At 38.6% G+C, this 25583-nt stretch overlaps 1 protein-coding gene across 4 annotated transcripts in view; it reads right to left on the bottom strand.

Annotated features, from left to right (window-relative positions):
- Window positions 1-388: 388 nt before the first annotated feature.
- The window catches only part of LOC111862245 (sprouty-related, EVH1 domain-containing protein 2), a 73813-nt gene continuing 48618 nt past the window's right edge, over window positions 389-25583 (bottom strand). Inside the window, exons 4-6 of one of the 4 annotated variants that reach the window (XM_023847456.2) lie at window positions 22532-22738; window positions 9078-9103; window positions 389-2441 (exon numbers count right to left, since the gene is read on the bottom strand). In XM_023847456.2, the coding sequence (XP_023703224.1) occupies window positions 1653-2441; window positions 9078-9103; window positions 22532-22738 (1022 nt within the window). In that variant the 3' untranslated portion in view covers window positions 389-1652. Of the gene's footprint in view, window positions 2442-9077; window positions 9143-22531; window positions 22739-25583 lie in introns of all 4 variants that reach the window. The other 3 variants (XM_023847455.2, XM_023847457.2, XM_023847458.2) reach the window with 3 other exon arrangements.

Raw genomic sequence — 25583 nt, 5'->3', positions numbered from 1 at the left:
ATGCTTGGTACACACATAGCCTAAGAGCTGTAAGAATTCCTTCTTCTGCCTACATGATGAACAAGCACATTCAGAAGAATTAATTTTACCATTCTACCAATTTACTGAAAATAATATACCTGATCAACATATCCTGTGTTGATAATTTAAAGCATGGTATAGAGATGATATATGCAGGCATTCATCGACAGTATAGTTTTGATAAACCTGAAACTCCATGAAATGTCACTAAACAAGTGTCATGTATCAGAAACATAAAATGACTAAATGACATCTAGACCAAACCCAGACCTGCAGTCAGAAACGGCGCGCATACAGATGTTACGGCTCCCATCATAAACATCTAAAGAAAGATTTTTTTTTGCCAAAGGTATGAATAACACATACATAAAGACATGAATGAATGTTTTTATAGGACTGCACATAAAAGAGAGTACAAAAGTTTGTAATGTCAACATATTAAAATAAGTATGAAAAAAGATTCGGTCATCATTGCATGGTGCTTACAAAAAAAATATTTAATACAGAACTCCATCAGGTGGCGTGCAACCTATAATGTAATAATGAAGATAATAGTAATAATAAGTATAATAGCAATAATTCATAATATTTAATAATAGTATTAGTAAACAGACTTCCTTTCGTTGACTACATTTTGTTGGCTTGCACTTGCCCAGTGTCCACCAATCGCATCCCATCACTGGACCTCGCTTTCACACAGAAGAGTTAAAACACAATTGCAGCACATGACCAGGAACTAGTAGTTCCAGGTCATGGGCTGCCATCTTGCACTTTGGTGCCAAAAGTCTGTCTTATTTTCCCATGAGCCCTTGGAAAAATAGACCTTCTTTTGCCAAAACACAGATATTTATAGGGTGGAACAGCGCTATTAGCACTTGGTTTACCTAAACAAAACCAGTCAACATGATATAGCTCACATACAATAACGGTTTGGGAAACTAATGATTACATTCGCCACACAAATGTGTAACGAACAGGTTCCGACTGTTTATGTACACGATATAAAATGACATTAAACAATATCAGTTATGGTGTCACTATATCTTGTCCCTTATTGTAATTGTATCAGCCCACTGTCCATTAATGTAAGGCAACATTTTTACAACACACACACAGTGGTACAATGGATGCAATGAGGGGGCAAGAGAAATAAATTTAACAAATGTGAAGAGACAAGTACAATTCCAACTGTCCAACAAACAAAATACTGCAAGTCCTTTCTGCTCTGCAGAGCAAGCAATCCTATCAACATTGCACAGCTTCACACCACTTCTAGAACTATGTGAAACACACACGTGGCATGCTTCTCGGGAAGCTAGGCAGTAGTTCCCATATGAAAAATATCCGTGTAGCACCATGGTGAGAGAATGGTACTGAGAGAGAGAGCTGGGTGACCTGACCCAGCAGGTACAGGATGTGCCAAGTTATCATTAGTAATCCTTCAATGTACGACGTTTTAGGACACTAACTAATGAACAAAAAGACTGGTGATGTCCATATTATTTCACAATAGGCAGTGTCAACCTACAAGTTGTGGCACAAGTACTGAGCGCTATCATCTACCTGTCCCACTAACCCAGCACAGACAGAGGCTGGCAATGAACGCAGTCTTCATTCTGGCACTCCATAGGCTAGGAGGCAGGACGGTGCCTTCCCCCGCAGATCCCACAAGACACACAACACCAATGACATGCTCGAAGTGGTGGGTAGCACCATAGGCAGGGCACCAGCAATGATAGCAGAGCCAGGCCAAGCCACCGGCGCCCACAGTTTTCATCCACCACCCCACACTCACATGGATGCTGTGCAAAGTCCCCTTCTGCATCTGCCATGCAGTGGTACAGCATGCACTCAGCACAAGAGATGCAGGCCACCGCATTGATCCCTGCTCGCACACAATCTGGTGCATACTCACAACTCCCTCGGGCATTCTCATCCTCTGAATACAGCTCCTGGCAGTGGCGGCACCTGTTCTGACAGGCTTTGTGGCGGTCTTTTTTCTTATCACCTGGCTTGCTAGGTAGCAGAGGGGGTTGAGTGGGAATGACTTCCAGACTTCTCTTTTTCAGACTATCAGATGCATCACGGCTTGAAGCCTTCTGGTCCTCCATCACAGGATATATGTACTCATGCACAGCTGTCAACTGAACATATGAATAATTCTCTTTCTCACTGCCCCCAACTACAACTCCACCTCCACTCCCCCCGCCACCACCTTCTCCACGCTGCTGTTGCTGTTTGCTCTCTGGTGGGCTGGCATCCCGGTCAGACCCCAATTTGTCACGTTTTGGGATGTAATGAATCCGATGAAGTTGATGAGACTCAGTGGGGGGTGTAGCATGGCGGCTACTCCCTCCACCACCTCGTGAGGAGCCAGAAGAGGAGCAGGAGTCTCCTCTCTCCACAGGTAAGTTCAGTGTCTAAAATTTAACAAGCATATGTGAAAATGTAAGGAGCATAGAGTTCAATAATGCACACTTCTTTTGTGAAAATTTTGTCATGCAAGCTCCAGCAATGTCAAAATATTTAAGACATGCATACTACAAGCCATGCATCAGTGTTACGCCATGAGCTTGAGTCCAACATTTCTACTGGAAAACCGAGACAGTAAATGTGAGGTTGACCAGGTATCATGTCATAAGGCATATAGGGAGCACAGACTACTACACTCATTTTCTGAATTCAGGTAGCTCTTGCTCTGGCTGTTTTTGACTCAGGAAAATCACTTCTGGTACCAACTGGATACGAGTGGTTTCCAGCATCATTGCAGTGAAAGCAATTCCATAAAAGGTAAAGGTAAAGTTGTCACTGTGCTCAACTAATTAAGCACTACACCTTGAAGGTGTATGGGGGAGTGGATATACAGATCCACAGTTTCTTGACCTCGGCACTAGTTCGAGGTGAGTGGTGAGCTTCACATCCCTGCCGATTTACCCCCAGGGAAAGAGCCCACAGTACCTGTTGAATAGGAGGTTGGGTGGACCCCAGAGCCGGTCTGGACAACATGGAGAAATGAAAAATTTTGACCCAGCCGGAACTCAAACTCGTCGTCCAACCTGTAGCCAGTCACTATACCTGACTACTCTATCCTGGCTCGAAAGCAATTTCACAATGATTACATTTTATGTTTTGTTCAGATGAAATTAATTTTACTATTTCTAGTATTCTAGATCACATTCCATGAGAATGATCATTACACTCACCATGACAAAGAAATTAATTTCCCTCACTGAATTTACAGGACATTAGAAACAGGTAGCAACATAGGTTTTTCATTGTAATGTTCATGGGAACTATAAAGCTGGAACAATTATTGACCATTTCAAGTATAATTGAAATGATTACATTGAACCTTCTAATACAGAACCAGTACGTACATTAATCAAATTCTTGCAACCAAACCTTTCCTACATTTACATGCACTAAGCATTATACGACATACATTGATATATTACAAATTATCCAAAATGTCTTTCTTTTAGGATGAAGTCTCAGCTATCAAACTCTTCAGTTATAAGGAGAATACCTTAGTCAGGGGTGCAGTCAGTATAACAACTGGCTATGGGTTTGTACGACCGAGGGGTTGGAGTTCGAGTCCCAGTAGGGTCCAGACCGGCTCTAGGGTCCACCTAACCTCCTATTCAATGGATAGCAAGGGCTCTTTCCCCAGGGGTAAAGCGGCCAGGGCGTGAGACTGACCACTCACCTCCAACTAGTGCCAAGGTCAAGAAAATGTGGGGCTCTACATCCACTCCCCCATACACCTTTATGGCATAGTGCTTCATTAGCTAAGCTCAGGGACAACTTTTATACCTTAGTCATGAAAACTGGGTGGCTCTAAGCTGGACAGCTGGAAATTATTCTCTTCCAGGGGCAACTCATTCAGTTCAGATCTGCAGGGAGCACTCACCTTTCTAACCAAAGAGAATATGGGGACTTTTCCCCAATGGATGTAGTCAGCCAAAGTGTGAAACTGATGACTCACCTCCATCTAGTGCTATTGCAACTAGGAATGTAAATGACAAATGTATGTTTTTTTCCATACACAGCAGTGACTAAGTGAGAGTTCAAGTTATGTCTCATAACTCTTGAGGTAGAAGGAATCCATTCTTGTAGCCACTGCACAGATACAATTTTATCACTAAAATGCAAGTTACTAATCTGTAATTTTTGCTAACCACTTATATGGAATGAAGCATCCAAAAGGAAAATGTGTGTTCAATGTTACTTTCAGAGCTTTTTTAGTCCATCAACAGTCATCATCATCATCATTTTCACAGCAATGGCTTCTTGAAAAGCTACTGAACCAGAAAAGGGGTAAAAAAAATTATGGGCATAAATGGCTTTAGAAAATTCCAATTTTATGAAACGAGAAGCAAAACCATCATGATCAGCAGACATGAAGCTGGCAACTGCAGGTCTGGGCTGGTCTTCTTTTTTCTACATTTCTTCAAGGAAGGAACAACTGGAAGAAATATGACAATGATCTAACGGGCTTGAGATCACAGAAACTCTGCATCATAAAAGGTGCAGATTCCAGCCCAGCTTCTGTGTTAGGAAACACATGTCATCACATTCAAAGGTTAAATAACTACCATACTGCTTTGAATACAAGACACATTTTTTGCATTGTTTCCCCACTGAAAAACTAAGATGTCTTAAATTCAAGGAATTATTCACCAGTTTCAAACTGCCCAGGGGGTAGCCTGGACCGAACCTAACATAAACACATTTGGAGTGAGTCATCAAACCACATCATACCCCCACACCCACACCTGAGTCAACACCAAACTTGCAGTCCAGTCATTGCCTGACATTCTTACTGTTCAGGTGCGTTCAGTTTTCATTCAGTCTTTACCCATGGGAGAGCATTTTACATATGATGCCGCATTCAAAGGAAAAATATTCATGGTGCTGTAAATATAGGTAATTTTGCAGCTGGTACAAAGTATACAGTAAGTGAGGCATGTGTATGTCATTTGCAAAGTATGAAAACAAAACTACTTTCACATCTGACAAACAGAAAGTCTCTTTCTGGACCAAAGAAAGGGAGAAATCCTGAGATTGATGCCTCTGTTTTAGAGTCAAAATAAAGGATTACCTGTAACTATGGAAGCCTTAATGTCAAAGCAAAAGAATGTGCCTGAAACAGTATACCTTTCAAGGCTAGTCACGGGCAGTATGAAAAGTTTATGAAGAGAGAAAGCTTATTATCACAATGAAGGATGAATATGAGTCTGAAGCTTCCTTCTGAATTTGAAACTAAACTGAACGTCTGCATTTTGTTACTGGACTACGTCGAGGTCAAATCGCCAATGCAGGCAAAATTGTAGGTTTCTTCAACATACCTCAAAATTATACCACAAATTTCAAATGGCGAAAAAAAAAAATCTGTGGTTTCAGTCCACAAGGGAACTATACCGACACAAGCAACCGCCACCTGTCGGCGAAGTTAGTGCCAACTTTGGCAGATAGTGGGTGTTGCGTGGTCAGCGCAACGACTCCCCACAGCCATTAATTTCGGCGTTCTAGACCACAGCTGCTATTTCCTTGAAATAGCTCTTCAATTATCCTTAGGAGGCTGAGAGGAATGAAACCCACAGACTACGAAAAAGTTGTGTTATTGTCATGCTGTGTATAAACACAAATGGTAATAAATTACCACCATATATAATATTAAACACAAAAACAGTGCCAAAAGAAAATTTCTGCAAAGACGTAATAATTCAGGCCCACAGAAATGCATGGATGACATCGGAGTAAATGGAAGACCGGTGTGGATGTGTATGGGAACATCAGCCTGGTGCATTATCAAACCCACAGCGTGTGTTTGCAGTGGATGCATTTTGGGGCCATCTCTCCAAAAGAATCAAAAATAGGTTAAGGAAGAAAAGGAACAATCCAGTGATAATTCCTAGTGGCATGACAAGTTAATTACAACAAACAATGGTCTATTAACTGATGTGTCAATTAACAGACCACTGTCCATCTTGTCCGTAAACACTATGATCCCTTGCTAAAGAAAAGACAATCATACACTGACACCCAGTGACAAAATAAAATGAGCATCAGCATCAATAAGAGCGGAGTGCGTAGCAAAAGTTTGTAAAAAGGTACCAGTCAATATTATTCCAAAATCGTTTTTAAAGTGCTGTTTGTATAATGCGGAAGAAGGAAAGCAAGATGACACTGGACAAAGTGACGAGGGTACATCATCTTCAGGAAGTGAAAATGTGATTGAAGGATCACTCAACAAACTTTCTGATTAAATAAAAAAGATAGAAAGGTATGTACATGTAGCAAAAATTTTAGATTTCCATTTTATTTTGGTATATTTTCCATTACCTTTCACTTTAAATGTGTTCTAAATATTTTGTTATTTTAATCGATATGTTCTAAATAAACTCACCAAGATAAATATACCTTACTAATTTTTAACTAAAATCCTCATTTAAAAATTGGATACATCTTAAATCTTATATTCAAAGTAATACAGTATTTATGAATAGATTCTAAAGGGTTCTGACGACGGTGGTTGACACACAGAATTACTGGGGTTTTGGACTTCTTCCATCGTCCGGAATTCTAGACACACTAGGTAATAGAGGACACAACGTTTCGGAGATTGAATCTGTTTCCGTCTTCAGGTGAGAAAGGAAGACACCTACTCAGTTGGGACCCTTAGAAAGAGCTAATCTCAATCACTGGACCAAGTAGGTGTAGGTTCTTCCTTTCTCACCTGAAGACGGAAACAGATTCAATCTCCGAAACGTTGTGTCCTCGATTACCTAGTGTGTCTAGAATTCCGGACGATGGAAGAAGTCCAAAACCCCAGTAATTCTATGAAATTTACGAAATTTTACATTTGAATTCTTTCCTCATGTCCAACCCATTGTAACAACACAATACTTCTGTACAATATCCTTGCACAATGTCTGCTGAAAGCTCAAAGCAATACAGATCACCTAAGCAATGTACAACTACTAAGCCATATAATTAAATACATAAGAGAACAAATTCAAGCAGCCCACTAAAACTAACAAGCACTTCATTCCAACATGTGAACAATGTAACTCAATAAACAGTGACCAAAAAAAACCCAGCAGTGTAAGGTAAAAAAGTTGTCCCTGTGCTTGATTAATTAAGCACTATGCCATGAAGGTGTATGGGGGAGTGGATGTACAGATCCACATTTTCTTGACCTCAGCAGTGAGCGGTCAGCTTCACGCACTGGTCGTTTTTCCCCGGGGAAAGAGCCCCCAGTATCCACCGGACAGGAGGTTCGGTGGACCCCAGAGCCAGTCTGGACGGGATCGAGAAATGAAAATTCTTAACCCTACTGGAACTCAAACGCCGAGCCCTCGGGCATTCAGCCCATAGCCAGTCGCTATACCGACTACTATCCTGGCTCCTAAACAACTGTTCATCACACTGTTAAAAATACAACCAAACAAATTCACAAAAGCTATGAAACAATGCAACTAAAGTCATCTCACATAACTATTAAACAGTAAACCTGAACCTAACTCAATTCAATAAAATCAAGCAACTCACTAGAAGTACAAACTACTGCACACCAGACATAGAAATTCACTACAGGTATCAACGTATAAAAAAAATCCAATATAAAAAAGTGTACACCAACTAAAATGATGCAATTTCCAACAATATTTTGCCCAAATTATGTACATTAGCCACACCATGCACCCACCAATATACAACAAAAACACCCAAAAAATTCAACGAAGTGTCAACTTATGTATACTAACCTTAAAGAAACAATATCTTATGAAGGAAAATACAATTACTAACTAAGCAATCAAACAAAATACATGGCCCATAACTAAGAAATGCCCTGCAGGTATTTGAAACATACATCTGATTGTGTCATGGCAACAGCTCCTCAGCTTCTGGCTTCTCCACATAAGCTGGCATGCAGTTCCCTGTTACACACATTCTTCTTTATCTACAGTTTAATGGGAGCTGTCAGTACCTCACATACAGCACTAAATGGCAGGGTGATTAGTGAATAATGAACGAAATAAAGTGGAAGGAAACAGTCACAGACTAATATGAAATATGAATCCAGAATTGGCCTAGAGGGATACCACAAAAAATATGTTGTAAGCATTTGCTTGGTACATTCTGCAGCCACACTATCAAACAAGTTCATGGAAGATATGAAGAAAGTGAAAATAAACACTGTAACTTCAAACATTAATGTTGTTAATATATTCTTCTTCCACAATTAAATCAATTGTAAGAGAATCATCATCATCTAGACATATCAAAGAGGGGTGTGAATATATACACACTTTGTAGACTTTGCTCCATAGTTCAATCTTGCACTTGTATTTAGAATTATGAACAATTCTTCAAGAACAATATGAACAATTTTTATCCTTCCTTTGGTATATGTATTAATCCCTGTAGCTACACTATTTGTGTCCTCTCCCTGTAGCTACACTATTTGTGTCCTCACCCAAGTATTAGGATGATCAAAGCATGACAGAGATAAAAATGCATGCAAAACTTTGGTTGCGAAACTGAAGACCAAGGCATAAATGAAAGTATAATGTTATAACTGCTTTTAAAAGAAACAGGACACATCTGGAATCATTTGGTTCTACATAAGGACAAAGGTCATGCTCTTGTGAACATGGTAATGAACCACAGGGTTCCATGAAAGGCAGGGAACTTTATGTGTGAGTGACTGTCTGCTTCTTCAGTACGCTAATCATCTGTTTATAAATCTCTGCAAGCAGTTTGTTCCCCTGCTTACTTTTAGAAGTATCAAGAAGTAAATATACACTGATAAAGAAAACCTTTTCCTTCATTTGTGTGTATACTGAGAATCTGCACTGCCTAAGCAGAAGTCACCAAAAATCTGCATTAATTATGTTTTATGTCACATCTCCTCCAACAAAGGCTATGGTTCACACACTCCTTGAAGTCTGAGACAGACCTGCTACCATGATGCAACAAATGATCCTCCTACATATTCTCAATAAGCAAGCAGCATCCACAACCAAGCAATTAACTAAATGTACACTAACCATAAACACGTCATCATCTCCCACATCTGCATTGTGTTTGGGAAGTGGTGTAATTTCCGAAAGACCTGAAATGAACAATACTTTGGTTTACTATCAGTGGAATGCAGATGCAGGGGCCTTCACCAACATGTAAACCTCAAACTAAGTAAGTCACACTGTGAAATGTACTTTCAGTAGTCACTGTTCTTGGAGATGAGAAGGAACAAATATTCCACTTTGCTGACACATCTTCCATTCCTATGGCCTGTGAGGATCTCTCACAACAGTACATGTGTATCATCAAAGTACACTGAAATACATTTACAACCAGAGCTTGAAAATATGTTGGCTAAAATGTTAGCATAATGGAACTGTACGGCATTTCATTACAAATCTTACAAAACCAAAGACATTAAGTCCAACTTCGGTTTATACATAAGAAGTCTACAACAAATGCAAAATTATAAAATCTCAAGTGTTTACAGCAACTGAATACAATAAAACCCTAAGGTAATCAGCCATGTCAGTTTCAGAGATTGCCTCTGCCTGTGATGTCAAGAGACTGATCATAAACTATGAAACACTGGTCATTCATTCCATACTGACACAACAGTGTGTCTGCAACTTCATTACATATAAATTATTTCTAATTTCACATATATTCTACATTCTAATTAAACAACTGTTCACAGTTTCACATCATCATCGGGCCAAAAGAAATCAATGTACAAAGAAGGCAGTGGAAGCATTTCTAACCTGCAAAGATGTAGTGCCTAAGCAGCATAAAATTCAAGCCTGGTAATATTTCAGCACTTTCCACCCATTCAACACTATAACTCTAAGCTGTTGCTCAAGACAGATGTCTGCCATACTAACCGTAAATGAACTGGTTTGAGAATGTTTAATGAAATTCTAGTACTAGGTTCAAACAACATACAATGAAAAATACAACACACATGCCCTTAATCCCAGTTTTTAGCCTAAAATCTGACATGCTGATAGCAGTATGTTTAATATCTCTGACAATACAGGTTCTCACAATTGTGAGGCTCTCCTGGGATATGCTACCAATGTAGTTTGGTAACTGGGTAAAAATATTTAAGGAAATGCTACCTCCATCTTCAGGGTGGAAGATGGAGACAGCACATTCTAGTCTTGGGATTTTATCCTTCAGCACATCCTGATTACAGTCAGCACCTAAATGATCCTCTGTGAGTCTAATAATTGAAAATCCTTAAATATTTTTGAATATTCATATTAGTTATGCTATTTAAATGAGACTGTTATATTTTTGTTGATGAATATATCCATAGGATTTCTTTCAATTGTATTTAACACAGCAAACGGTTTCATTAATTAGTGTGACCATGGCAAATTTCTACATTACTCAGTGGTATACAGAACAAATCAATGAGCACACTTACCAACAGTACAATTCCAGAAAGAGAACTCTATAAACATCATGCACCCTCTACAAGCTACCAGCACATTCTGTCACTATTAACTTAAAAGTACAATTGTCAGGCCTCTTAATGCTCTGTCCCAGATGTAAATTTCAGTTCAACACCAGATCTTCAGGATTAAGCTTATGTTAAATGTGTAGTAGTAAAATTGAGTTATATGAATGCATGCCAGTTTGTATGTCAATACTCACCCCATAATCATCCAATGGCATGCAAGAAAGAAAGGCACACTGAATTAAAAAAGAGCAGGCCTTGTTTATATATAGCTTTTAGTCTTCGTTATGTAGCCATGCATAAGAGCATAATTACAGTTTTTGAGCCAGGAAAGATGTTTGCAAATTCTTATCATATACTGCAATTAAGAGCTACAGAATCAAATACTGAACGAATCAAATCTACATATTCTCCAAGTATCTATATCTCAGTCCATACACTTTATAGGGTGAACTGATTTCTTCAAAATATGCCACGCTTTTTGTAAGAAACTTCAGTCTGCTATGCATTTCAAGGCTCTTGCACATACAGAGTGTTCCTAAAAGAATGGTGGGGTTTTAGATATGTATATATTTTGTATTTCTTACCGTGTACAATCATAACATGTGTCAATCTGAACCTTAACTGTCCAAATTTTATGTACATCCATCAAAGTGCCTCTATGTGCGCACCTTTCGTTACCCGGCACACATCAATGCGATAGTCGAATTCCTGCCACACCCACTGCAGCATTTCAGGTGTGATGGTCTCCACACGACTGATTCTGTTTCAGAGATCCTGGAGCGATTGGGGCAATGGGGGTACATAAACCATGTCCTTCGCATACCCCCACAAGAAGAAATCACATGGAGTTATGTCCGAGGATCGGGGAGGCCACCAGAGAAGGGGGGCATCTTCACCTGCAGATGTCCAATCCATCGTTGCGGAAGGACCAGATTAAGCAAACCTCTCACAATGCTATGGAAATGTGGGGGAGCACCGTCCTGTTGGAAAATGTAGTCACTGGAATCATTGGCCAGTTGTGGAAACAACCAATTTTCCAGCATGTCTTGATAGGTGTTACCAGTCACTGTTGCTTCAGCGAAGAAAAAAGGCCCATACACTTTTTGTTGAGAGACAGCACAGAAGACGTTAATTTTTAGAGAATCACGCTCGTGCTCAATCTGTGCATGTGGATTTTGTGTCCCCCAGATACGTACATTGTGTCGGTTAACTATCCCACTCAGATGAAAAGTGGCTTCACCATTGAAAACGAGACATTCCAGGAAACAATCATCTTCCATCTTCTCTTGAATGTCCTCAGCGAAATGAGTTCTGGCTACCTTGTCTTGTGGTTTCAGAGCTTGCAACAGCTGCAACTTGTACGGTTTCATTATTATCCGCTTACGCAGCACCCTCCACAACGTTGTTGTTGGCATTTGCAATTCTCTGCTTCCTCTACGTAATGATTTTCTTGGGCTTCTCTGATACGTCTCCCTCACTCTTTCCACATCTGCATGTGGCACACGTGGCCGCCCAGAACTCTTGCCTTTACAGAGACATCCACTGTCCACAAACTGCCGGTACCATCTGCGAATGTTGTTTTCATGTGGCGCCTCCTTCTGAAAATGTACACGAAATTCACGGCACACTGTAACAATGGATTTAGACACCTCAAATCTCAGCACGCATTAGGCCTTCTCCTGCTGGGTTGCCATCTTACATTTCATACCTCCTAACTGTCAGAAATGGAACTAGGAAAGAGCGCGATATACAAAATGAAAATTTGAGAGCTGCGTTATGAGTCCGTACACATTTTGCTTTTCATCACCAAAAACTGACGGAGATATACGGCAATGAAACCACCATTCTTTTAGGAACACCCAGTATTGTGAAACAGACAGCTATTTATGATGAAGGATGCCACATTGCACATCACTGGAAGACATACATCTAACAGATGAGTGTAAATTACTACACATGCCTTCATGCAGTTTTTAATTGTGAATGTTCATCATGGGTGACCATGCCATCTCTTCAATTTTAATACCACATAAAAGACTATTTTTATGCTGGAAATAAGTATGTATAAAAGTCCTGATAACAAATAGATCTGACATTATTTGTGCAGTATAATGTGCAACAGATAGTCCTGAGAAACTCAATGTTGTTTTAATGGCCCTTGTACCAGAAAAGGTAAGAGGTCACCAGAAGCTTTTGTTTTAATGATGCTGAACCTTCATGTCTCAGCAATTACGAAAAGTTTCAAGTTTCCACATTCTTTATATAGTGTGGCCTGTGGAAAAATTGTTACTAAAAGTTTTAAATGTATTTCATGCCAGACTAGCATCAACATATGGCTACTTCCAGCCCTGCTGCTATGTGCAGTGTTCCTCAAACTGTGTTCTGCAGAAACCTGAGGTTCCACAAAGCAATCAGAAGGGTCCCAAGAGACAGTAGTATCTGATGATGGACTAACCATCTTACAACTATGCTATAAAACCAATGAAGTTACAAGTCCTTCACATACTGAAGACAAATTGCTAAAGAAGCAAGCTTGATGACAGCCATGTGTGCCAGTGATTCCAGCACATCTGATGCCCAGTGTGTATCATGTTACAAAATATTAGAAAGCAGGGCCATGGTTCCTGAAAATTATAGTAACATTTACACACAAAACATGTTGATTGCAAATGCAAACCTCTCACATATTTTAAACCTGAGTGTGATGAACTGAAACATTCCCAAACTAATATCACTTTGGTGAAGCCCAAATGACTGCTGAAAATCCCATCATATCTTGTATAAGTCATTGTTTCCTGTATGCCTAGTGATATTTGAAGGTTATTAAAAGAAGCTCCACTTTCAAATTCTAGTTTTAAGAAGAATCGAGGAAAGTAGTTCAATATCAAATGTGAATGGATTAAAACAGTCAAGGTTTTGCTATACTAGGTGGTGAATCCATTGATATCTCGCGTCTTTCCCTTTGTTTCAATCTGTGAGAGGCATATGCAACACATCAACTTTGAAGAGCAAATACTGTGCAAACCTCTGCCCATTCATACTACAGGAGGAGTATTTTCAATCTTAATTTATTAGTACAGGGCTGAAAAAGGCCTTAATTAGAAACAATATGCTGATACTTAGAAATTTTTTTTTTGCACATATTACAGCCACTACACCAGAATGAACTAGCAGCCACTGCATCATTCACTGTCAAGTTCTTGGTGTAAAAAAAAGACTCCAAATACACTGAAAATGGTATTAGAAGGGGCTGTGAAGATTGTAAATTTTCAGTACTTTTCAGCGTGCTATGTGGCAAAATGGATAGCAACTGTACAATGTTTCTGCTGTACAAAAAGGTTTAATGGTTATCAGATACAGAGCTAAGGTTCATGTATTCACACTGTGCTCAGTTTTATCATTCGGTACTGACCATCCCTTTCACTTTCATTACGTCCGTGTGACCTGCTCCACAAGCTGGTATAGCCATCAAATTCATCATTCCAAGTACAACTACCAGAATTATCTCTGCATGTCTAGAAAGCAAGTCCTTCATAAGCACAAGAGCATTTTGGAGGACATGCAATGAAAAAAATGTCACAGTTTTCAGACACTGATTGATCTTCTGAATGAACCTGCATCTGAAAGATGTCCCTTCAGATATAACGTTAATATTTAAGAGACCAATAAGTTCAGTAAACCATGCAGAGTATTGATTTCCAGAACTGTCTTATTTTTATTCTGAACACAGAGGGTCTCTCTTATACATGACATTCAAATTTTATGAAACAATTTGACAATTCTTGTATAGCCTGTAACAGTGGTCTCAGAATTTTGCTGCTGCTGAACCCTTCTAGTAATGAAATGTATTCATGAGTCCTTGAAACAAAAACTTGCATTTCTAAGTAAGTTTTTTAATTTATCACCCTGTATGCATGAAATTAAATTAAATTCACCCTATACTTTAGAGGACACATCATGTTGTACTTAACCTAATGAAGTGGGTGGATCCAGAGCTGTACCTGACTCAAGGTAGTAGCAGCCAGCAAGTGGATCCATCCACTGCATTAGGTTTTAAGCACAATGTGAAATGCCTTCGAAAGTACGAGGTGAATTTAATTTAATTTCATGCATACTCTCCATGGTCTTAGCCCTCAAGCGAACTATACTGACTGAGCGACTGCTGCTTGTCAGTGAAATTAGTGCAAACTTTAGTAAATAGAGGGTGTCACGTGGTCAGCACAACGGATCCTCGTGCCTGTTAATTTCATGCATACAGGATGGAAAATTAAAAAACTTACTTAGAAATGCAAGTTTTTGTTTCAAGGACTCCATGAATACATTTCAATACTAGAAGGGTTCAGCAGCAGCAAAATTCTGAGACCACTGTTAAATGCTATACAAGAAATGCCAAACTGTTTCATAAAATCTGAATGCCATGTATAAGAGACCCCCTCTGTGCTCAGTTCTGGAAAGCAAAACTGCATGGCTGTGCAATCTCTTGACATGTATTTATATACATGAATTACATCCAATGGAAGACCAGCTTTTAAGCACTGATGAGTCAACACGATAGACTCACTCCATCCTGCCACATCAGCTAATGGATAAGGCAAAATTAAAATTTAGTGACAATGGTCTACTTTACATAATGTAATGGGATAACATTTATGCTACCCTTATGAAGACTCTTAGTAAACACTATTTCTATGTAACTGGCCTCTGACATGGATACCTGGTGCACCCATAGCCAGTTTCAAGTAACTTAATGAAAAAAAAAAGTACTTTAAAAATTGGTGCAAATACACGGTGATTCACGAAGTTTTAACCCCACTTAGAGAGGGCATTCCTGAGGTAATTTGGAACAAAAAAATTTAAAATACTAATGGTATCCAACTCATAATTAACCTTTAAACGCCGGACTTCGAAATAATGGTAAGCTTGAGCTGGCCAGAGTTTATTTAAATGCCCGCTGCTGGTGCGCGTTTAAATGCTCGCTACTCTGCGTTTAAATGTCCGTTCCTGTTAGGCGCTTAATCAACTTTAAGCGTTGTGTTTAAAAATGCTGTATCTAGCTCAATTTTTATGATAAATGGATGGAATTAACTTTGTTTATATCAGGAAAGAACACAGTGTTGCATATTATAATGGAAGATTTGAAATTTTTAATACAAAGTGTTATACACTATTTTCAAGTTTTTGTGTTTTAATTTTGATGCGTACTGCAAAAATGGTTTCCCAGTTCTTCACAGAGTTGTTCTGCATTATAAATTCATTTCTGTTTGTAACACTTGACAAATTTTAGCAGTCCCTGGTGTCATAAAACAGATGGAAGCAATAAAATCATTTGGTCTTCTGCTAGCACTGCTTACACCCTTCCGATTTTCGAATCTTTTGACTAAAGGTCAGAAGAATGAAAGCATGGCTATTCAAGAGAAAGCTAGAGTGGTCCCTTCTTCAGTGCTAAGACCTTCCGTTAGAGCTGCAAAAGCTTATTGCCCCTTCTATTTGAGTGAACAGACAGCTGCATCGTGGCTGAGATACAGAGCGTGATCTGTTTCGTGTGCGTTCGTAGTGAAATTGAATACTGTAGTTTTATTTGAAACTATATATACATCAAGCCAGAAACAACCAAAAAAGGTATGTACATCAAATTTTACAATATATTTTTAACATACCTATCTGCAGAATCCGCAATAAAATTACTGGATCGTGGATAAGTTTTGGCATAACTCATACGTATATTTTTATTTCCTGTTGTTCAGTTAGGTATTATTTTAATTCCTCTATTAGGGTTTTACTCAAGTCTGTCTGGTAATTGCTACATTTAAAAATAAATATTTAGGACTGTACATGCTCTTCTACTAGCTGCGTGTGCGCGCTTCCACTAGTGGAGTTTAAATGCCTGACTGGCCAAAACGGGGTACTTTGGCCATGACGACCTTACTCATGACTGGCATAAACGGGGCACTTCGGCACTTAAAGGTTAAAGAGATACACTAATTTGAAAACTGACAAATCTTTTTTTTCCTTTGAATTTCAGTCAAAACAAATTAGAAATACAATACAAAGACTTCTTAAATTGTTAATGTTTTAGGAAAGAAGCATCTAAAACCATTTTTTTTTCAATTTCTTAATTTTTCATTGTGCAACATTTTTCATTGATTTTATGTTACAAAATTACATTATTTTCAGCATCCCATTCTGTAAACATACCAATGGTTGCAGATCACACCCTTCTATCAATCTGTTTCCTTTAATCTGTAGTGCTTTAGAAGATGACTGGATTTACATAAGATTTTCAAAAATGTCTCCCTGCACGTCAACACAACACATCACATGCATATGAACTGTGCTCCTAGCATTTCGCAGTTCCACACGTTTGTTCCTTATTGTCATCGCCACGTCCAGAATATGTTCAAGCAACGCTTCACGTGTTTGTACCTTTACCTGGTACACAATGTCCTTCATCCAGCCCCAAATGCAATAATCTAACAGCGTTATATCTGGTGACCTGGGAGGCCAGGTGTTACAGCCTCCGTGACCAATCCACCACTGGGAAATGCTGATCCAAGTGAGCTGCTACTGCGTGGGAGAAGTGAGGAGGCGCCCCATCATGCTGAAAGTACATCCGGTGTCTTGTTGCCAGAGGAATATCTTCAAGTAACTGTGGTAATTCTTCTTCTAAGAAGTGGGGGTAAATCTCCCCAGTTAAGCGGCCATGAAAAATGAACGGCCCAATTAGCTGATCATACATAACACCACACCAGACATTGACACTGAATCGGTGTTGAAAATTCGATTCTATTGTGGCACAGGGATTACTGTCTGCCCAAACATGTAAGTTGTGACTGCTGCTGACCCCGTCCTGTGTAAACTGTGCCTCATTGCAGAACATCAGACGAAGAGCAGTCTCCTGGTTGTAGGTGTTGTACACGTACTTGCTGTAAATGATAAGGATGCAGCCCGTTCTCATGAAGAGTCCTCCACGCCATGGACTGAGAAACACCAAACTGCCGAGCTAGACGTCTTGTACTGGCACATGGACTGCACTCTACAGCATCGAGAATATTTTCTTCTTCGCACAATTCATGTTGAGGATTTTGTTCGTATTGTATACGAATGCTGGCGAGAGAACCAGTTCGTCTTAATGTGTTGAATGTACTGCTAATGGATTTAGGATTCGGAATCCTGCGATTAGGATAATGCCGGTGATATTCGGCAGCAGCGGCTCTTGCATTTCCATCACATACACCCAAAACAAACACCATATTGGCGTATTCCTCAGTGGAAAATGTGTACAGCATCTTAACTTGACAAAGTCTCCAGCCAGTCTGTTTCCTACAAGCATTCATGGACCCAACTACTACAATTTGCTACATGCACTTTCTGCACACTGATGTCACACTTCATAGGAAACAACACTTTACTTTTCATAAAATTTGAGTGTCTCCCCATGCCTAAGTACCATGCCATGAAGACATATATGAGACATGGTACTAAAGCCCTACATATTTACATCACCACTGAAAGCAGGTGTGCACTCAACTTCATGTTCTGGGCTCATTCACATGCACTTATTAGTGGGCAAGATGAACTCCAGAGTCATTCTGGACAGGGCAGTGAATACAAAAATCACAGTACCTGCGAGAAATCAAATCATATCCATATAGTCAAGAGCCTGTCACCTTAATGACTGAGCTGTAATGGTTCTCTGTAAAATTTATGAAGGTTTACAGATGCCTACTGTGCAAGATTTTGCTGTATACAACAGACAGCAAAAGAACCTATTCATCTTAAAGCAAACTGCACTAAAATAATGAAGGTCCTTATTTATTATGACATGAATTATACACTGCCACTGGCCACATAAAAGGTTCCTGTAACTTCATGATGATAACAGTTTCACTACCCCGCCCATTTCACATAAAAGCAAAACAAAACATCACTGAAAGTATGCATTAACTATACGGAAATAATGAAATTATTTATTCAGTCAATCTTATATTTGTATTTCTGCATCCTGCTGCACTAGCTTTATCACATGATAGGAGCACACATGTGCACAACATAGTCTTCAATGCAACTTCATGGTTTCTGGCTGAAACACCTCCTATTCTATATCTTCTTACAAACTAAATGACAAGTTTCAGCCACACAGGAGCCATCATTATTATTATTATGCCTATGCCCATTCTATCATGTCATATGGTATAATATTCTGGGGTAATTCAACTAATAGTGACCAAATTTTCATAATTCAAAAAAGAATAGTTAGAATAATAATGAGAGCGGGTAACAGGGACTCTTGTCGACCAATTTTCAAAGCATTAAACATTCTTCCATTCTATTCACAATATATTTTCTCAATATCTGTTTTTGTGGTTAAGAATATGGACAAGTTTGTAACAAATTCAGATATTCATGGCATGCACACTAGACGGGGTTTAGATTTACATTATCCAACCTGTAAACTGACTAAAGTGCAAAAGGGAGTGTTTTATAGTGGGATTAGGATATTTAACAACTTGCCATGTAGAATTAAAAGCTTGTCAGAGGACATTAAGAAATTAAAATAGTCCCTAAAAAAATTTTTGCAGGTGGGCTCTTTTTATTCCTTACATGAGTATTATGAATGGAAATCAAGGAATGATTGTGCTTCCTATAGATAAAGATTGCGCCTATTATTTGTCACATCTAGAATATAATATTATGTCTGGTTTTGTTTATAATTGTTGTGAATGGCACCTGATTTTTGACGTTGTTTGTTTCGGTGTCGTGTCTGTGATTTGGTTTGATGTGTTACTTGTTTGTGTTCTACAACTGTTAATGTACTACAATTATATGTGGCCTTTCTAAATGTCTTGGATATTTAATTTTTAACAATTTATCATTTTAAATGTACTTTTTATTGACATGTTCTATATCTCAAGGCAGCACTGCCAATTGTAGATCTCTGGAACGAAATAAATATGTATGTATGTATCATCAGATATACGATCCATATGAATTGTTATACCGTGTTTAGTATATGGGCATAAAAGAAAGCTTCAACCAATTATGTGGTTGAAATTTTATCTGACCTATTAAAATGATATAAAAATCTAATAACATATGCCATGGCACTCCTCTTATGTTCTGCTTTGGTAAGGGCATGCATTTTATGTGCCACACAGACCATAACACAGATAATCTAAACGCACGTAACAAAACAAAATTTTAAAATCAGTGGTTTAAGTAAAAAAAGATCTTCTGTTACAGCTTCCACCTGCTAAGACATACGAAACACAATGTTAACAATTTATGTGGATCATACACTTGATAATGGCCCCTGTGTGGCCAAAACATGTAATACAGTTCATACAGAAACATGTAATATGAGGTGTTTTAGCCAGAAACCATGATGCCTCACTGAAGACTGCATTGTGCATCCATATCACATTATAAATATTTCCCTGTTAACCCATGTTCTATGCAGTGCAACATGGTCATCACTTGATGCATTAAAACAACAGAATACTTGCTTACTTATGGACCTGACCCCTTCTTGAGGAGCCAACAAATCTGCAGCTACTCAAGAATTTCCCAGCATTTTATGGAACCCAAAGGTTCATTAACGTGTTCACAAGAGCTCTCCACTGGTCCCTATCCTGAGTCAGATCTATCCAATCCATACCATCCCATCCTACCTCTCTAAGATCCATTTTCATATTGTCCACCCACCTACGCCTTCGTCTTCCTAGTGCTCTCTTTCCTTCTGGCTTTCCTGCCAATATCCTATATACATTCATTTTCTCCCCCATTCCTGCTACACGCCCTGCCCATCTCATCCTCCTTCACTTCATCATTCTAATTCTACTTGGAGAAGAGTACAAGTTATGAAGCTCCTCATTATGCAGTTTTCTCCAACCTCATGTCACTTCATCTCTCTTCAGTCCAAATATTCTCAACACCCTGTTCTCAAACACCCTCAGCCTATGTTCCTCCCTTAATGTCAGAGACCAAGTTCCACGCCCATACAGAACCACAGGCAAAATTATAGTTTTGTATATTCTAATTTTTATGTTTTTGGACAGCAGATGAGAAGACAAAAGGTTCTGGACTGATTGGTAGCAAGCATTACCCAAGTTGAATCTCCTCTTAATTTCCTCCTCAGGTTTTGATTAAACAACAGAATATTGCTTGGAATAATTATTTTCTTAGTATAAACAGACCTGTTATAGTCGCCTAGCAAGAGATAAAAAGGAAGAAACAGGGAACATAATACAAAATAACTTCATATGTAAAATTTAAACTGTTATATGTCAGTAATGAGACTAAACAATACATGGCTGAAGGTGAAGTTTATGAAGAGGAGAAAATATGAGATCCTTAAAAACACACACTATTCTCCTATTCTTCTTAAAAGTTCTGCATAAGGCGTTTATCATATGAGTTACAGAAATGAGACCACGAAATGTGACTGTGTGACAGCCAACACAAACTATATAAGAGGTGTTTTATTGCAATTCAAGAAATATGTGCAACACTAAAGATAAAGTGATGAAAACAAAATTTATTGTCACATCTCAACTGCTAGCAAGGCATAAAGAAAATTACTTCTACTTCATTGGGCAAATTTCCCTACTGTTATGAGTACAAAAGAAGACAGACTATAATAAGACTCATTTCAAATAATACATGAAGTCTTCTTTGCACAGCCTAATTCTTTCTATTCTCAAAATCACCTTCTACTGCCAACTCTCTGAATTCTCTGCTGCAACTGCCAACTCCAGAACTCAACTCCTCTCAACAAAACTCTTCATTATAAACATTTTGCATGGTCCAAACAGAAAACACCATTTCCAACAAATCCACTGTTGTGTTTACTGATCCACTGCTTAGAAATGGGTTCTTCTATTGTTGTGTGCCTATCTGCTGCCATAGGAATGTGTTTACAATCTGTTCCTTAGAAATGGGTTGCCTAACACTGTTGCTTATTCGCCTATTGCATAACAATGGCTGTACATGCTACAATATTCACCAAATCTGATCTAAACTCCATGCAACAAAGTCCTTCATAAGCAGCCTGTCACTGCCCACTCAGACAAGAAATGAAAATTCCACACTTTTATGCAACCCAAAGATTTATTATCATGTTCACAAAAGCCTACCTCTAGACCATATCCTAGACTTTCATTAAGCTACTTCAATACAAATTACATGAAAATGTGTAAAGGGAGCATACACATTTTAATGTATATCAGAGGGTTTTAATCTCCTGATACTATGGGGTTGGAGGCTTCACTTTAACTTATAGATAAGAGTTTATCATCCATGAACATAAAATTTAATTCTCCTACTAATATAAGGCTGAATGGCTATTTTAACTTGGGGGTAATAGTATTATCATGGGTGAGGGGGGGCACAGCAACATTCAGCCAGCTGGACTGCTTATGTGCCACTGAAATAAAATACAATAAAAATTTAAATTTTGGGCTCTATGTATAGTCTAGAGTATTCAAAATGAACATATACTAAATTTCATCCTACAGTTTAATCTAAGTGAGCAATATAAAATACCACAAAAATCCATTTAGGCAGATAAGACCACTTTGCTTTCTTCAAACTTAAAATTCAAATAAAGTATACACAATTTCCAACAGTTCTCACATTCATATTTAACATCCATGTATGAATTCATGTTATTTCTCCAAAGTGACATTCACATGTAAATTCCCGACCCTCCCTCCAATCTCGGAGAGAAGCCTCAGTTTAACCCATTCGCACCCATTTTGGCCATGGTAACTTGTATGCCAACATGCATTATTGTCTTTCAAAGAAGACATTATCTAGTGTAAGAATGATGACTGTTTTACATTTAAGATTTGGAAAACATATTTTGAAAAATGTTTTGCAATGCAAGTCTTATTTGTCTCTCTGGAAGCTGGCAAGACCTGTCTTCAGAATGGCTTCTCAGCGAGGTAAGAACCATAACTATTATAATGAAACACACAATATATTTTTGAAGTTTTAGTACAAATGTGTACAGCGTACCTTCATAAGATGGATTCCAGGGCCAGTTCGGAGTGAAAGTGGCTGGGCGCAAATGGGTTAAAGATGGAGCTACACAGTATGGTTTGTGTTGAGGAAAATGACTTAGAAAGTCCCTAGAGCAGTGATTCTCAAACTGAAGGGTGCGCCTCACTGGTGAGGCACAGTGGAGTTTCAGGTGAGGCGCAATGCAGTCAGATAATTCTGCATCTGCAATTAATTATGAACAAACTTCATTAAACTTTCTATAAAATTATATTTGCAGCTACTTTAAAGCCCACACCCATATAAACAAGATTAGTCTGTTCTGTGTCTAATCACCATATCATGAAAGCATACGTGGAATGACGGCAAAGCTCCACACATTCTTAATCTCAGAAAGAGATGGAAGATTACATAGCCATATAACTGTTCATGCTCTGGTTACTTCCAGGGAAAGAAGTCCATAGCACTTGGTGCATAGAAAGCTGGCTGAGTCCCACAGATGGACAGCACACAGCAGAGACAAACCCCTACTTGTGCTGAGAATTCAATATCAAGATGGCCAGCCTACAACCAGCTCTACTGAGTGACCTATCCTGTCTCACATTCATTACACAGTAGCTTCATCTACTGAAGCCCATCTGCAGTGGATTTCCTGAAACTTTCCCAAAATGTGAGTGCAAAGGAGGACAGATATTCAGCACTTTTCCAACATTCATATTATCTGTTACCTAAATGTCAAAAATTTGCTCCATCAACTGAATAAAAACTATAGAGAAGTCGTTATACAGTTCATACAAAACATCCTATAAAACAACTGTAACAGGTTTGAGATAAAAATTGTTGGAAGAGTATCATATGCCACAGCTGGATCTCACATTCAATCACATTACTTTAAAAACAGCTTAATGGGTGGGAGAATCAACTGATTTTGAGATACTGAAATATAATAAAATTGCAAAGGTGGGTTCAAATTTGGACAGCACATACTGCCTGAATATGTTCCTTGTAATTTCACCTCAATTACCTTGCAGTTCATTACTGGAGATATAAATCTGTTATCAATAAGCTAATTACAATACACATTCCACAATAAATAATAATAAATTACTGTTCTTTCTACACAGAAAACCATTACACATAAAGTTGCAGATCTTGACAAGAGCAGTTCCAGAGATGAACATGCAGGCAGGCAGGGAGGCAGGCAGGCAGGCAGACAGACAGACAGACAGACACTACTTACATCCCATTATTTACTCATTTTATTCATGCTGATTAAAGAACATACAAATTAACTTCAATCTCTGGTGCTTGTACCTGAACCTATTCCATTCTTCTATTAGAAAACAGAAGGAATACATCTTTAATAACCTTCACTACCATGTCAAAAGCAGCCAGATTAACATGTTGCAGACATATTTGTTTTTGGTTGACATATGTTGTGCCCTTAATTTTACAGCAGATATCCTGTTAGAACATGAGCAGACAGTTTTATTACGAAAAGTTTGTGCAGATGATTCTTTGATAGCAATTTTAAAATTAAACTGACAATCATTACATTATGGATGAAGCAGACAACTTTCAAATATGGAGAACAGATTTAAATTTAAGGAACACATAGTCACAGAGCGCCAAGTAGGAATGGGTCTATGGGTTTTGTGTACAGCCAATGACCCTTCATCATAATATATCCCATGTCACAAAACCTATACAGAAATCTTTGTATTTGGAAAGACTTTGATGGGAGATAACTGGAACTAAGGACTGTGTAAAAAATCAGCTCTGATATTTGGATGCTGAACTTAGTTTTTGCTAATAATGTTAATCAATAAAGGACTGTCACTTGTTGGTGGGCTACAGTCACTTTTCAGAGCCACTGGAATCACTGCAAATTGCATGCCAGTTTCATGATGGAGGGTATTAGCAATATTTGGGCATGCAAGCCAATGCATATTGTTTTGTAACATATCTCAGTCACCATTTGCAGGGAAAGAAAGTTCAGAAACGGGTTATCAAGCGAGCCGGTGCCCAATGTTTTGGGCGGCAAATAGTCTTTCAAAAATGAAATTCTGTTTAATAAACTTGCTGCAGCTTTAACTATGTACATAAGTTTCCACAGAAGCATATGTCTTTTTGGGCATATTCACAACCCTGTGGAATGCCTACTTAAACTGCTCCAATCACCCACCCATCAATCCAATATTACACATAAAAAACTTAACAACCGCTGAATGGATTTTCATGCAATTTGATAGTGGGGAGTTTTACTAAAATTTAATACACTACTTTTGGTTAGAATTAAACAAACTGATGCTTTACATAAAGACATATATGTGTTTCTGCATGCAACTCAAGCACAACTCATTAAAATCTAGTGGAGTGAGAAATGTGCCAGACAAAAGCTGCTGAGAAAAACGAGACACATTTTATGCTAATATACTTCTTCCATACATCTCACAGTTTTGGTGATTACTAGACAAGAACTGTTATGCTACACATGTCTTAATTTGTATATTCAACTGCCAACATTTGTTTTCTGTTCACATACCAGATCACTGAACAATCAACAATGGTTCTTCAAATGCAAGCAATAACTACCAAAGCAATTTTATTCTCAGTAACAATTAAATAAAGCTGCCTCTCAGCTGAATTTATGGGCCTAAATGTGTATAAATATATATTTAATTAAAAATATAATTTTACATGAGGGCATACATACATTTCTGAGCTTATCTGAGTAAATACGAAGGGGGACCCAAAAATAACTGGAACCGACCTGTTGCGCGCGCATGCTTTGTAGTTACGAGTTGTGCTGCTAGGTGGTGTTAGCTGGGGGTCTCCCGCGACTGTTAGTGAGCTGGCGTCAGTCTGAGTTAAGTGGTTTGTCTGTGGTGCTCTGTTGTGTGCGTTCCTGTTTCAACCCTTTGGCGATTAGTGAGATGGCTGACCAGAAGGAACAAAGAGTGTGCGTGAAATTTTGCTTTCTGTTAGAGAAAACTGCAGCCGAGACTGTTGGGATGCTTCGGCAAGCCTTTAATGATGATGCTTTGGGGAAATCACAGGTCTACGAGTG

This window comes from Cryptotermes secundus, unplaced genomic scaffold, assembly GCF_002891405.2.
Source record: "Cryptotermes secundus unplaced genomic scaffold, Csec_1.0 scaffold3, whole genome shotgun sequence".
NCBI lineage: Eukaryota > Metazoa > Arthropoda > Insecta > Blattodea > Kalotermitidae > Cryptotermes > Cryptotermes secundus.
Note: the sequence above shows the minus strand (reverse complement) of the source record. Positions and strands in the feature narration are given on the sequence as shown.